Source organism: Corapipo altera, unplaced genomic scaffold, assembly GCF_003945725.1.
Source record: "Corapipo altera isolate COAL_440 unplaced genomic scaffold, ASM394572v1 181, whole genome shotgun sequence".
In the NCBI taxonomy this organism is placed as follows: domain Eukaryota; kingdom Metazoa; phylum Chordata; class Aves; order Passeriformes; family Pipridae; genus Corapipo; species Corapipo altera.
The window spans coordinates 395,251-409,775 of NW_020884999.1; the positions used below are offsets into that span (position 1 = coordinate 395,251).

The window sequence follows — 14,525 nt, forward strand, 5'->3', positions numbered from 1 at the left end:
GAGAATGGACTGTGATAATTTTTATTTTCACTGGAAAACATATTTCATCAGGTATTTGCTCTCCTTACCCTAAGCAAGCACAGAGTGCAGAGCAGCTGACTCTCATGACTAATGGGTGGCTCAGCCCAGCAGCTGGGGGTGGGAGCAGTGAAGTCAGAGCTGTTTTGTGCAGCTTGGTGTGTGCTGGGAAGGCTCGGGGTGCTCCCCGCACTGGACTTGTCTGTATTTATAGTTCTGATGCAGCACATGGAGCAAACAGGAAAGAGTACATTAGTTTACTGTTGTTCAAAAGACCCAGGGTTGCAAAACAAGACTTAAGACTTTTTTTTTTTTTTAAAGTTGTTTTTGTCCTTTGTAGTAAGATCCAGTTTGAACTTGTTAAATCTGGATTGCATGGAGCTGATAAATCAAGAGGCACTCCTCTGAAAACAGGAGTGAGCTTTGGGGGAGGGAAGGAAACTCAGGAAACTCCAAGTACCCTGGCATTCCCTGAATTGCTTTGTTTCTTGAGCCTCTGACAGCCTGCAGCATTTAGCTCTTTATCTCCTGGCTCGGGAGCCAATTTAGACATTAAACAGTAAACAGGACAAACTTCACACTGCCTACCTTTCCCAAAGGTGCTTAGTTTTCTGCTTACCTTGTAACTCTGACACTGGGGTTTTTTTATTATTATTTATTTACTTATTTTTACCCTGGCTTGCTCCAGTTCTTTCTCTTTCATTTTTTTTCCTCTCCTCCCCTCCTTGGAATTTTAGAATTAATACTAACTGTATAAGCTGCCAATTCTGTTTAGATCAAACTCTGTGCTAGAACAGAGGTTGTGCCCCTTGAGTATATTGCATTTTTTTCTGTGCCACCTTTAAGATTTCTTCCTGTTTTTTTTCCCCTCCTCCCCCTGAATTAGCCTGGGCTCAATGCAGTGCAGTCGCTGTCTTGGTGTTTCCATGGCATCAGCAAAACAGTGGTATTGTCTACTCGCAGCAGTGTCAGGCTGCAAGAGCACTTCCAAGGCGCGTGCAGCTCCCTAGAAATGTAGTCTGTGTGGATCAGGAGAGGATGGGATGATCTCCCTGGTCCTTCTCACATTTATTTACTTGAGCGTGATTTGCTGAGAGAGCTCCCTCCACCTGCAGCTGCCCTCGGGAGCACTGAGCAAGGGAAGGAGGGAGTTGAGTCAAATCCTGCAAGTGTTATGGTCAAAGAAAACTTCAGCAGTCCTGGGAGCAGAACAGGAGAGAAGGATGTGGGGGAAATCGTGCAGATAGGTAGCAATGCCTTTAAGTTGCAGCGAGGCACAGTTCTGAAAAACTGTGAAAGTTCTTCCTGTGCAGATTATGGTGACTTAGACCTGTCATGAAACCTAGAAGTGGAGAGAGCAGTCAGCCTGTGGCTGCTTAGCTTCTGAAAACCCTCAGAAGGTGAGGAAGAAGCTGAGGGTTCAGTAGCTCTGTAAATGACTGTGTAATTGTGTTGTGGGAAGGCAGGAGAGAGCAGACCTGTTGTGTCTTGAAATCTGGCTGCATTGTTCATAAATTGTCACCTTGGTTTCAAGTGTGGTGATACTGGGAGACCTTGGTTAGAATCAGGGCTGGAAAAACTCAGCTGTATGAGGTGATTGCTCAGGAGAGTTTTGAGGACAAGATGTGTAGAACATTAGATGTAGAGGATTGTGCCCTTGTGTGTTCCCTTTGCCTGGATAGAAGCTCTATCCAGCCTTCCACTTCTGCCATGTCTACTTGTGGTGGTATTTGATAGGTATTGTTCTGGCTTTTTCTCCTCAGGAAAGAATGTTCTTTTAAGATGATCCATAAGTTGAGGAGGCCCTGTTTTGTAGTAGCTACTGTCTTTCATTCTCTTCTCTTGCTGACCCCATAAATTTCATTCCCTAATTCAAGTTGGCCTTTGCACTTGCTGTTTAGAGCCCAAGATTAAGTGTTCAGAAGAGCAAGAAGAGGCAAAACATGACAGTGTGTCTTGCTTCTTACCTTCTGTTAAAAAATAACCAGACAACAGTAAAACAGCTCCTGGAGTGTTCACAGAGGGTGATGCCACCCGTTTGTCTTGGCTGCAGCAGTTGTTATAATGAGAGGGGATGTGGGGTCACTTCAGGGTTTGCCTCTGTGGGAGTAACAGGGGTTAGTTTGGAGACTGGAGTTGGAAGTTCCTCTTGGTTCCTTTGCCAGCAACTGGAGCCAGGAAAGTATCATCAGGTGCCCTGCTGAGGTTTGCTACAACTGGATAGGAAAGAAAGGCTTGTTGGAAACTTGTCTCCATTACTAAGTTGATTTGGATGTAAATCCTGGCTGTACTGCTTTGGCCAGACCTAGAAATGCTTTGGGAGGGACAAACTAAAATTTGGTTTAGTTGTTTTGCTTACAGTGCTGTTACTTGTGCTCTGTGCTGAGAGGGGCAGTTTCAGAACTACATCCTTATTTCAGAGCTGTGGCACACCATGACTCACCAGCCCTTCTGTGCGATGCCTAAATCATCACATGGGCTGCTGAGAGGAAGTGGAAAAAGCATTGCAGGGTGGGGGAACTGCTCAGTAACAGGAGAGGACAGTTCTTCTAAGTCTGCTGGCATCAGCTTTCCCTTAGCAAACAATGGAGACACTTCTCTTGTCTTTAGTGTGTGGGAAATTTCATCAGTTTGAGTTTTTCATGATTGCTCTCAAATGCTGTGGGTTTTTTGCTGCTAATCTCCCCTCCTCCTCCCTCCATACTTGTCCATTCAGCACAAAATGGGTTAGTCCTCACCTTCCCAGCCTGATTGTCCTTGCTGGAGCTTCCCAGCTGGAGGGGATGTAACTGCAGCTCCCAGCAAGGCAGGAGAGGAGATGACTAAGGCAGGTCTGGCTGTGCAACACATACAGCTTGTGAGAACTTTTTTCCTGTCTGTCCTAGCCAGAATAAATCTCCCTGGCACTAAGAAGTTGCTGTGTCCCACTTTTGAAGCCCTACCTGCTGTTGAGCTGCTGCTGCTGCTCAGGGAATACTAGTGCAGGATCAGAAAGGCTGAAGGAAATGTGCCCAGTATGTCAAATCTCTGGGAGGCCAATTGATGGAGTGGGGCTTTGGTGTCCCAGCTCCCTGAGCTCTGCCTGTCAGCCTGTGAGTCCAGGAGGTCTGGGTTCTTCAACAGGGAGGTGATCAATGGAGAGGAACAGGACTTTTTGTTGTCTTTTTTTTTTCTATTCTGTTGCTGCTACGGTATCACTTGGACTAATAATTATTTTTAATTTTGTTTTTTTCCCTGCAGTGGCTCTCTACACTTCCATTTTTGGGGTGTTGCAACTACTGTGCTTGCTGACAGCGCCTGTGATTGGGTGCATCATGGATTGGAGAATGAAAGAATGTGATGATGGCTCAGAAGAGAATGAGGAGAGCAACGCTGAGCAGTGCGTAGTGTGCGCCACACGGGACATGCAGCCACGTAGCAGGCCCCCCCTGCTCTGCATTGTGTGTTTTGTGATGAAAGACTGAAAAGAATATTGGCTCTTCAGTATAGAAAAGAAAGCCTGAAGGAAGACTTGATAATTGCAGAGGAAAGGAGCAAACTATCTTCTGTGTCTACTAAGATCAGTCAAGAAGAGCGAATTTAAATTGTAGCAGGAGAGGCTCAGATTTCCCTCCTAGCCTAAGAGTAATAGTAACAGCACTGAAATAAGTACCCAGATGTTCCTCAGCTTCTACTGATGGAGATCCCAGCCACCTCCATAGGCAGACCTCTAGCCAAGCTGGTTTAGATAGTTGATGTGATTGCTGTGAGTTCCAGTTGCTGCTGAAAGTGCTTTTGTAACACAGGTTTTGCTGTCCTTCCAGAAGTGACAAGAAAAAGAAAAAACGTGATCGTCAGATCCAGAAAATCACCAATTCCACCAATGCCTTTGTATTCACGAATTTCCTGCTGGTTGGATTTGGAATCACCTGTCTTATTCCTAACCTACCATTGCAGGTGAATGGGTGGAATGGATGGGGGTGCTGGAGGGGCTGGCAAAGTGGGGCCAGGCAAAATGATGGGCAGGACAGTGCCAGGAGAACGTGCTAGTAGCAGGAGGGCTTTCTGGCACTGCTGGGAAACTTCTGTACTGCTTGGGAACCCTAGGAGTTGAAACAAATAGTACCATGCAGTTTACATACTCCTGAGAGAACCAAAAGAAGCAGCTCTAGTTAAAATGTCAGATTTGATCCAGAATTTATTCGCACTTAGAAGCTTCTGCAGCTGAGCTGTGTAACAACAAATACTTTCCTACCAAGATCCTCTTCAGCAGTGCCTGTGTGTTTAACCTGGGCTTGATTTAAGCTGCTGACAGTTGGAAAATCTGCTGCAAGAAGCACAACACAGGGTTATATACAGCAGGTTATTTCTGCGTCAAATGCTGTGCCCAATGGTACATGTGGGATTGTAAACTTGTTAAAATATTTATTTTGTGGCACCACCTATTTTTGGCAGAGGAGTTTAGTGTTTTTATGCTATACTTAAGCGTGCCTTGATGATATAGGCAAACAGATGTAATTTGCTCCTGCTCGTGTGTTGTCCGCAATAACTTGTGGAAAATTAACTAAATTAGTTGCCATGAAAAACCACTTGTGATCCTGGTCACAGGTTGCTGGGGACATGTCCTTGCAGCAGTGCCATCTGCAAATGAGAGAGGTCTTGTGTGTGGTTAACCTCAGGAGCCTCTGCAAAGAAAGGAAAAGCAGTGCCTTGAGACACGTACAGATTTCTTCCCTTGTGGTGATATTTTGGGTTTTGGTTCTGGGTTATCCAATCTCACCTTTTGTACTAGAAAGAACAGCTTTTAGGAGTAGTTGTGTGTTGGGGTCTGGCACGCCTGGGTGGTATCTCGAATGTGACTTTTTTTTCTGCTTCTCTTTTCAGATTCTTTCCTTCATTTTGCACACAATTGTGAGAGGATTCATCCACTCAGCTGTGGGAGGCCTTTATGCTGCTGTGTAAGTCTCTGGTTACCTATAAAATGTGGCTGGCCAGATAAACTGTTTTGGGATGATAGGCTGTCCAGGTGAGAGGGAGATCAGGAAGTGAAGTCCTCATGGTCAGAGGGGAAAAATGATGCAACTTGTTTCTACAGTCACCACTAGACATGACAGTAGCTGGACTGAAGTCCCAGCTGGTGCTTTCCTTGTTTAGCAACAGCCAATCCCTTTGGCATAGCTACTGCAGTGAGGCAGGCACAGCTCTGTGTGGGCCTCAGATGAGACTAAAGTATTGACACTAAGGTTATATAGTAAAAGCTCAAGGCTGTTTTTGTCTTACAATGAGCAGATATGTGCATGTGCCTGGGTAAAACATTAACATAACTGAAAACATCGCTGCTGCTCTGCTCTGAAGTTACACTGGTAAAGCATTGCTCAAGATAGCATTAGTGATGCCTCCTCCCTTTCCCAGGACAGATCATCCATCCTGTTTCCACCTTATCAAAATTATCGATAACTGAGTCTAAATACTCTCTTCCTTGTTAAGCAATGTGTTTGGTTTTGAAAACAGATCTGCCCCTCTGTCCTGAGCTGTTGGGACAGAGGAACAGAAAGGAGATGTTCTCTTTCAGGGAATCACAGAATCGTTGAGGTGGGAAGGGACCTCTTGAGACCGTCTAGTTCATCTCTCATGCTTGAGCAAAGTCAGCTAGAGCAGGTTGCCCAGGATTGCACCCGGTTGTGTTTTGAATATCTCTATGGATGGAGACTCCACAACTCCACAGACTCCTTCTGTCAAAGCTTTTGGTCCCAGTGTCTGGGGAATCCAGACTAGAAAACCCATCTAAGACTCTGCTTCAAAAATTCATAAACTTTTGGTTTCCTGGCAGCTAGAAGTAAAATATTTTGTCTTGAGCAAGGTAAATAAATGTATGTTGCTGTACATATTAGCTTGCTTGTAAACTAATCCTGTTTGGCCATTGCAACTCTCTGGAACTTCTGGAGTGAGGTATTTTTGCTTTGAATGTGACTTATTTCAATATTTGAAGGTTTTGACCTGCTTCTTTCTTTTCTTCCAAGCTTAGTTTAACCTGACCCTTTTTCAACACTGCTCAGTCATGGAAAGAGAAAGATGGTTTCTGAAATTTGTTTTTCCATTCGTATTATCTGATATTCATCAATTCAGTCAACAGTGTTATTTAGTTTGACATAGGATCAGACTTGTCCTCTAAAAAGGAAAACACATACCTGTTGTGCAGGTTTCACTCACTTCCAAAGGGAGCAAATTGTTGTAACCAGATAAAAACAATTGCTCAGCCACAAATGGTGTCATCTGGATAAAGAGGCCCTGCTTTCAACTTGTAAATATCAACACTCTGCTCCCTGTGCAATAGGAACACTAGTTGTATAAGCACTTCCACCTGCCTGCAGTACAGCTGCAAAACAAAACAAGTTCTGGATTTTATATTAAAGTTTGAGAGCTTAGGATGAGAACAGTCTGGAGAGGAAGGCTCCAGCCTTGGCACCAGGGCCACCATTGGCTATAGCCAAATACCCTGTAAAAAGAGGTACTTATACCGAAGTCCTGCACATTATGCCTGTCTTGGGACCATGCTCTCAAGTTAGTCTCTATAAATTAGTCTCTATTAGTTGACTGGGAGTGTAATCTGATCTGGGTGATGTGAACAGTCAAGGTTCACATATTACAATGCTGTTGTTCTCTTTGTTGACAGATACCCCTCTACTCAGTTTGGCAGCTTGACAGGGTTGCAGTCGTTGATCAGTGCCCTCTTTGCCCTTCTGCAGCAGCCTCTCTTCATGGCAGTGACAGGACCTTTGAAAGGAGACCCCCTCTGGGCAAGTTATTCTTAAATTTCATGTGAAAGCTTGGGGGGTTAAGATGGTTTTGGCTCATTTCTTGGAAAACAAAAGGACTCCTGTGCATGAACCAAGGTTAAAAACAGCTGGACTTTTACCTGTCCCTTAATCTGCTGTTACCTTGGTGCTGTCCAGGAGACCCTTCTCTGTGTGAGTAATGACTCTCTGGGAGGGAAAGCCATTAACCCTTATGTTGGTTTATGGAAAGGAAATACTTTCCACTAACAGTTTATGCGGTGAGTCAAAATCTGTCCGGTCAAAGTGAGTGACTGTGAGGAGACCTCAAAATACAATAGAAATTCTCTGACCCTTAAGAGCTCTTAGCTCCATTTACCAGTAAATTTTAGATTGCTGATGCTAATGTCCAAAAAGCCAAATGGCTGTTGAGGGGTAGGGGTAATGTGGTGTCTTGCTGAGAATCTGGGCAACTCAGTAAAATAATGACATGGGTGGAGAGTTCTGGTCTCTAGGCTACGTGTGCCCACGCCAGCAGCCTGTTGCTCTTCAATCAGCCAACTTGGTGTGAAAGAGCTGCAGCTTTTTCTGTGGAACGAGACTCCCACAGCCATAATCCTGAGCAACAAACATTTACAGTGTGTAGCTTGTACACATGGTGCTCTGGGCACAGGAGTGTAAATATAAAAACAGTGGAGGATGTTGCCAATACACTGAGCAGGGCGTGTCCTGGTTTGCCAACAGCTGAGTGACGTGGGCTGGGTTCTGACACTGCAGGATGCGTGACCAGGCTGTCGTCCTCCCTTGCCTGCCTAATTTTGGTTTGCTTTTTTTCCTGCAGGTGAATGTTGGCTTGCTTGCCATGAGCCTCCTGGGTTTCTGCCTTCCAATCTACCTGGTCTGCTACAGACGCAGGCTAGAGAGAGAAAAAAAGCAGAAGATGGAAGATGCCAAACTTTTCTTCAAAATCAATGGCACTCCCACTGAGGAAGCCTTTGTTTAAACTGGTGCTTCACATACAACCTCCCCTGTACAGGTTCCTACCACATCCGTGGGTTCTACCTGTGGTGTAAGCCAGGATTTTCCTCCCCTGGCTCTGCCAGTCTTTGCTCACCACTGGAGTGAGGGCCGGACATCATGACTGAGATTTCCTCAGATATATGGCAGGAGGAGACTTCCTACTCCTTACTCCAAAACACGGGACACTTTTTCTTTTTTTAAAGGCCACACAGATATTGTGTCTTAAATTATCCCCTGATCACACTCTCTCCAGCAGCAGAGAGTTTGCATAGGAGATTGGGGAGAGAAGGAATAGAGGGATGGGAGAAGAGGGAAGACAGACCATAGTTGGAGTTTGCAAATGTGACGCAGTGAAGTCTGTTTTCTCCCCTTCTTCCCCAGCCTTGGCTGACAGTCTCAGATGCAAGCTGCACTCTCCTCCCTTCCTGAGGCTTCATAATGGTCTTTTTGCTTGATGTGTAGCTGGACCCAGTGGTTTTACTGTCTATCCAGACATACCCTAGACTGTTTCTGAGGCAGGGAAGGGGATTTTATTCCTATGTGTATGAGCACAGCTTCACTGTGTTGCTAAATGTTGGCTGCTAGCACTGACAGCTCCCAAACCTTTTATTACTGCAAACGACACAGACTGTGAGTAATGGATCTGCCTTCCATAAAAAAATGAAGAGCCTATAGTGGACTGCTGGTCCTAGACCAAGCCTTCAGAGGCCTGGAATTCTTCCTCTTCCCGGTTCACAAACCACCTGTATGTGTTTTAAACTGTCTGCAGTCCTGGAACCTTTGAGATAGGAATTGGATCTTGTTTACAGATGAAGTGCTTTTGAGACTTGTTGCCTTTTGCCTCTTCTTCCCTTCGACATGACCCTGGGAGGGGAGCAGCAATGTGTATTTAGTAAAGTGGAGAAACTTCTTGAAGCTGAGTTCTGGGGCTCCAGATACCTTGGTGTTCACATGTTGTGAGCTGGTGAAAAGAATCAAGAATGCAGAACACTCCTTTGTGTCTGGTAACTGGATCCTGTGGACAGGGCAGGGTGATGTGGTGATGTAATTTTTCCTTTAGCCATAGCTTATTTACATTGCTCTGACAATAGTCACCACGTTAGTGTGACTGACCAAAATGCTGCCAGTTTGGCTGTACTAGGAGCCTTTTTGATGCTCTGTCTGGACAGAGCTCACGGTGATTGATTGTATGGTGAAGCTGACTGTCAGAGCAATATGCATGGGTAAAGGTGCCCCAGGCCTGTTCACTAGGGAGGGAATACAAAGGGAATTTTTAACCTGCTTATTTTTATAGAGGTCTTGTCTAAAGCAGACTTTTCTGCCCTTAACCTCCTTGCTGAGGTCAGTAGCTCAGGCCCTGTAGCCTCGTGACTTGTGTTAACACTGTTGGACCTGCTCGGAGCAGGACTGTGCAGGGGTGAGGATGAGCATCCCCAGCAGGTGCACTGAGCTGAGCTGGTGGCTGCAGAAAGGTTGGGGCAGAAACAAAACAATTATGAGCGGTAGTGGATCAAGGGTTGGACTTGATGATCTCGGAGGTCCCTTCCAACCCAGCTGATTCTATGATTCTATGAAGATGTGGTGGTGTTTTACTGCAAAGCCTGGCAGGGGGTAAGTCATTCAACTTCTCTGTCTGGTTGGAAAAGTACAAGACTCAATCACTGTTGGCGCCAAGCGGAGGATTAGAAACAACACCACGCTCAGACCTTCCTGAGAGAAATTACCTGGAAACCGGGCGTTAACTCCTTCTCTGACGGTTCAAAGCCTGCAGATGCTCAGCCCAACCAGGGCTTCACCTTTCCTAAAGAGCAAGCGTGCACAGAGCCCGGGCAGGAGGGCTGGAGCCCTGCGGGTCCTTTGCCAGCACAGGATGACGCGGCAGCTCCGTGGGACGGCAGCGCCATCTCGAGTCACTGCTCCCGCGAGCAGTTCCGATGCTGCTCCACGGTACCTTTCAGTCTTCAGCCACTCGTTTCAAAAGGACTCGCCACTTGAGCATTTGACACATTTGTGAATTTTTTTTCTTAATGTGTTGCCTTTATTAAATGTGTTTGTTCCAAGACAGCCTTGTTGCCTGCTGTCAACACTTTACACTTCTGGAACTTTTTGTCTTTTGGTGTTGATTCAGTGACCTTCCCAGCTTTTCTTTCTTTTGTGTCGAGCAATAATTAAGGAGGCAGAGTTTTGGTTAATTTTCCTGTTCACCTGGCATATATGTTCAGAGACCCACCTGCCTAGGTTTCCAGAGGGCTTTCTGCAGGTTTCTGCATTTAATATTACAATACTTCTAAATATTTTGAGAAGAGTCCTACTCTTGCTTCAAGGTATTTTTGACACGAGAATGACAGATTAAGTACCTTTTTTTTAGGAATAGCTCAGACAGGTGAGTGTCTGAGCCACCATCCACAGTCTCAGTGTCCTAAAGCAGAGAAGCTGCTGGAGAGTGTCAGTGTGCTAACTCAGCATTACTTCCACTTCTGTTTAAGAACATTGAATGTGATTGCTTCCACTCTTATGTCACTTGAATTCCTGTTATAAATGTCTCTGCAAAATAGTGGAATATAGAGTGGCATATTTTCATGAAGTCACAGTGGAGTTGCTGCTGCCTTTTAGTTTAGCTGCACATACTTCAAAGAACACCCTTTTATTTCTGCCATCTACCTCCCTACTGCAGTTTCCAGTCCCTGCCCCTTATTAGGAGTACCTTCTAATCCAGTTTCATTTGAAAAAATGGTGGATATGTGACTTTTAGTGTCTCTGCTGATGTGGCATGGTGTTTAGAAGCTGCTGGTCAGCTGTGAGGAGCAGAGCTCATGCCTTGGAGTTGCAGTCCTAGAGGGTACACAGGGAAGTTTTAGCTATTCAGAGCTGAACAGACAAGTGGTGTCACCTTCTCAGGCCTTGCAACAAACTGTGGGAGTCATTGCTACAGAATGTCGTGGGGAACAGAAGTATAAATTCTTTTTTTATTTTTTTTAAAAGGGGTTGGTTAAACAGTGCTCTGCATCCACTAACTCAGGGAGATTTTAAGTTGCTGTAAATAAGAAAGTTGTGCCAAGGAAAGATTATTGTTCTGTCTACATAGTCTGTCTTTTAAGAATTGGTCACAGATGAAGAAAACATGCTGGGCTAAGGTAAAACACTGGTCTGACACTAGTGGGGCTTAATTTATTGTGACAGTTGTGAACCAAACTAATTTGAAAGCAGTCTCAAATATATCTGCATGCAAGATGTGCAAATACTCTACTGATTGTGGCGTAGCTGCTTCAGTCCTGCACCTCCTGCAGCAATGGGCCCTTGAGGGACAATATTCTGCCTTCAGCCTCTTTAAATGTTGTCATGCACAGTGCAGAAACAAACACTGTCAGGGTGGTCCTGTCACACGTGGTGGATCAGGGTCAGTTTGCCTTGTTTTTTGAGGCTCAGGGAAATGTAATTGTGGATTATGTATGTTTGGAGTAGAAAACAGCACTGCTGCCTTCTAGCTGAGAGAGGAAGGATCAAGAAAGTTCCTGGTGCACTCTGTGTGCATGAGCCACCTTGTGGGAAAAATCAATGGGCTACCAAAGGCTGGAGAGCCACAGCAATTTGAATCAATAATGTGTTTACCTTTACAACTCAAGTATAGGTCAGTGTGTTTAACTATTTTCATAATTCCTAAATTATGAATTTGTAGGTCTTGGGGTTTTTTTATGCCCCTTATACTTCCCCAACCCTCATTCACATGAGAAGTGCAAGGAGGGTGGTCATGGGAAAGACCTCCCAGTGGAATATAACGAAGCAGAAACCTCATCTGTGAGTACTTGCTGTTTGTAGGGGCCCTCAGAGTCAAGGGTGTTGCTGTGTAAAGGTGATTGCACCTTCTGAAAACGCTGCTTCTGACCTCTGCAGACTCACATGCATGTAATGTGCATCCATGCTAAAAAAATACATATAAAAAATTAAATTCACAGAGTGGGGAATGGAGGATGACAGCTTTTTGCTTTCACTAATCTGTCAGTGCCTAAGCCCTGTTGACAGAGTCTTTATAGCACTAATGCAATGACACTGTGTCAAAAGTAGCAGAGAAAATCTGTGCTGTTCTGCTTTAATAGGACACTTACACTATGACAGTAACTGCATAAAGCTATATCTGGATCCTTGAGATGAAACTGGACACAGATGTATGCAAAAAAAAAAAAGAGCAAATCTTGCTGAGGCTCCAACTTAACTGCAGTGCTGCTACAGCAACTAAAATGTGCAACTCCCACAGCAAAGCCTGGTCTTTTCATGCTCCATCTACGAAGGAAAATTGCAGGATAATGAGATTGTAACTAAGTCAGTAAATCACTAAAATGTTTTCTAGTAGGAGATTTCCCTCCTGCCATGCTGATGAATTTGGAAAATATGCTACAAAATCTGAAGCAGATAGCGTAGGGTAAAAAAGAAATCTTAAAACTACAAATTTTGTTACTTTTTTTTCCCCCCTTTTGAGTCTTTTCTGCATCTGCAGAGCTTTTGGTATTCCCTATGCCCCAATTTAGAACTGCAAAGTACTTCTTTTCTAGATAATGGAAATGAGTATTACAGTAGGATTCCTGATGGGAAGGGACTGGTTTTGGTTGTTGGGGGTTTTTTTCTTCTTCCTTTTTTTTTTTTTTTAATTTAAAAAAAAGCCACTTCTGATTTATAATTCACAATGTTATCTTCTCTGGAGTAACTGAAACAATGATGTGTTATGTAGCTGCATTCTTACATGTTAATTATAAACCCCCGCAGCTCCTTGTTTTTCTGCCTGTGCTGCCAGCCTGTCTCTGTGCAATCTGTTTTTATCAGGTGTCCTCTACTCCACGTTGTCACCCTACTGCTGCCTGTCACTTCCTTGTGCCTGACCCTTTGTCACTCACTTTTTATTCTGGAGACAATCCCTTCTTTCAGAAAACCCCCTCTTTAACCCAAGAGCATTACCTCTCCCACCTTTTGCTGTCCACAGAATTTTTTGTGGTGTTTGTCAAAGTTGAATTGTAAGCTCCTTGGGGCAGGCCTGTGTCATCTTCTCTGTGTTTGTAAGGTGATGTGCACTCTTGCAGTACTATCTCAAAATAAAGTGATATTAAGTTAATCATTAGTTTTCCTTCTGAGGGTGAACATAAAAGCGTTGCTTGCTTCCTAATGAGACTATGGAAGCGTGAATGCTTTACAGGGTGTCACCTGCCAAAGGGCAGGACACAGATTAAATGTTTCCTTGAATTTTTCTTCCCTAGGTTAGGAGCTAATAGCTAATGCCAATTAAGCTCTACTGGAGAATTAACATTTAATCTCTGGAAAAAGTCCCCAAACCGTAGAGGGCAGGTTGAGAATGAGATCAAGCTCAGTTATGCAGGACAAATTAGTGTCAAATAATGAAAGATGAACAACTGACCTTAGGTGGGAATGCAGGTGTCAGCAGGAAAGCTGCACATCTCAGTTATCCCCTCTTGAGCTTGGTGATGCTAAATCTATGGTGGTTTACTTTCCCAATCCAATAATGACAATCCTTGCTCTGTGATTCCAGTGACAAAAGTGGTAAGATTAGCACCCCTTAGTGTTTTTTACTGAGTACAGGTCACAGAAGAGGGTTTTTGCTATCGCCTTCTAATAAATATCTGGGGTTTCTCTTGATGCCAAGTGCAGCCTGGGTGACTGCAGCTCAGCAGTAATATTGAAAACTAAAGAAGACTTGAAAATGCGATAAATCATGACCTGGTGACAAGGTGGAGCCCATTACCTGAGGACACTCACCCTGTCTGACTGTAGCACTGACTTATCCCCTGGATATTTGCATTAATACCCTGATCACTAGTCATTCCCTTTCCTCAGCCTCCCAAAAGAGGGGGGTCAGGAGCTGCCAAGAGGACTGGAACACCTCCCCTGGAAAGACAGGCTGAGAAATTTGGGGCTGTTCAGCCTGGAGAAGGTTTTGTGGAGACCTCACAGCCCCTTCCAGTGTCTGATGGGGCCCTACAGGGAAGGCAGAGAGGGACTCCTCATCAGGAACTGGAGTGACAGGACAAAAAGTAATGTGTTCAAACTGAAAGGGGAAATTTAGGTTAAGTACATGGAAGAAATTCTTCCCTGTGAGGGTGAGGAGGCCCTGGCACAGGTTGCCCAGAGAAGCTGTGGCTGCCCCATCCCTGCAAGTGTCCAAGGTCAGGCTGGACAGGGCTTGGAGCAACCTGGGCTAGTGGAAGGTGTCCCTGCCCAGGGCAGGGGGGGGTTGGAACTGAATGATCCTTAAGGTCCCTTCCAACCCCAACCATTCCATGGCATTATGATTGTAGAACCTCCCTAGTGGCAGGAGGGCTTCGTGGCACTGCTGGCAGACTGCTTGGGAACGCCAGCCTTAAGAGCTGAAACGATTAACACTGCGCAGTTTACATCTCTTGAGAGACAGACCCTAAAGACGCTGCTGTAATTAAAAACATCGGAGTTGACTCAGAAAAATCCGAGGGCCTGCCAGCGGACTCCGGCACTGCTGGGAGACCGCTGTACCACTTTGGGAACCCCGATGTCTCGGAGAGCCGAAACAAACCCCACCGGTGCAGTTTAGTTTTACACCTCTTGGGAGAACCCCTAAAGGAGCGACTTTATAGCCCCAAAAAACCCCAAAAAACCCGGCGGGCCGCGCTCGCACCGCGCTGAGGGGGGCGCTGGGCGGGGCCGCGCGGGCCCCGCCCACCGCGCGCGGCGCGGAGGTGACGCAGCCGTTGCCGCAGA

General features: G+C 45.3%; 1 protein-coding gene and 1 long non-coding RNA gene across 4 annotated transcripts in view; one reads left to right on the plus strand and one right to left on the minus strand.

Moving 5' to 3' along the window:
• Window positions 1-9,892, plus strand: part of SLC43A2 (solute carrier family 43 member 2) — a 29,565-nt gene extending 19,673 nt beyond the window's left edge. The window contains exons 9-13 of the mRNA XM_027666828.1: window positions 3,259-3,397; window positions 3,822-3,954; window positions 4,882-4,955; window positions 6,671-6,794; window positions 7,612-9,892. Coding sequence (XP_027522629.1) covers window positions 3,259-3,397; window positions 3,822-3,954; window positions 4,882-4,955; window positions 6,671-6,794; window positions 7,612-7,773 — 632 coding nt within the window. The 3' untranslated portion in view covers window positions 7,774-9,892. The remainder of the gene's footprint in view (window positions 1-3,258; window positions 3,398-3,821; window positions 3,955-4,881; window positions 4,956-6,670; window positions 6,795-7,611) is intronic.
• Window positions 9,893-11,849: 1,957 nt separating this feature from the next.
• Window positions 11,850-14,471, minus strand: LOC113958522. 3 transcript variants are annotated; one of them, XR_003531543.1, is made up of 4 exons: window positions 14,205-14,471; window positions 13,192-13,311; window positions 12,738-12,861; window positions 11,850-12,068 (listed from the first exon to the last, which is right to left on the minus strand). It is a non-coding gene; the product is annotated as an uncharacterized LOC113958522 (long non-coding RNA). The 3 variants fall into 3 exon arrangements; XR_003531545.1 differs by having other exon boundaries at window positions 14,093-14,471; XR_003531544.1 differs by having other exon boundaries at window positions 14,066-14,471.
• Window positions 14,472-14,525: the final 54 nt, after the last annotated feature.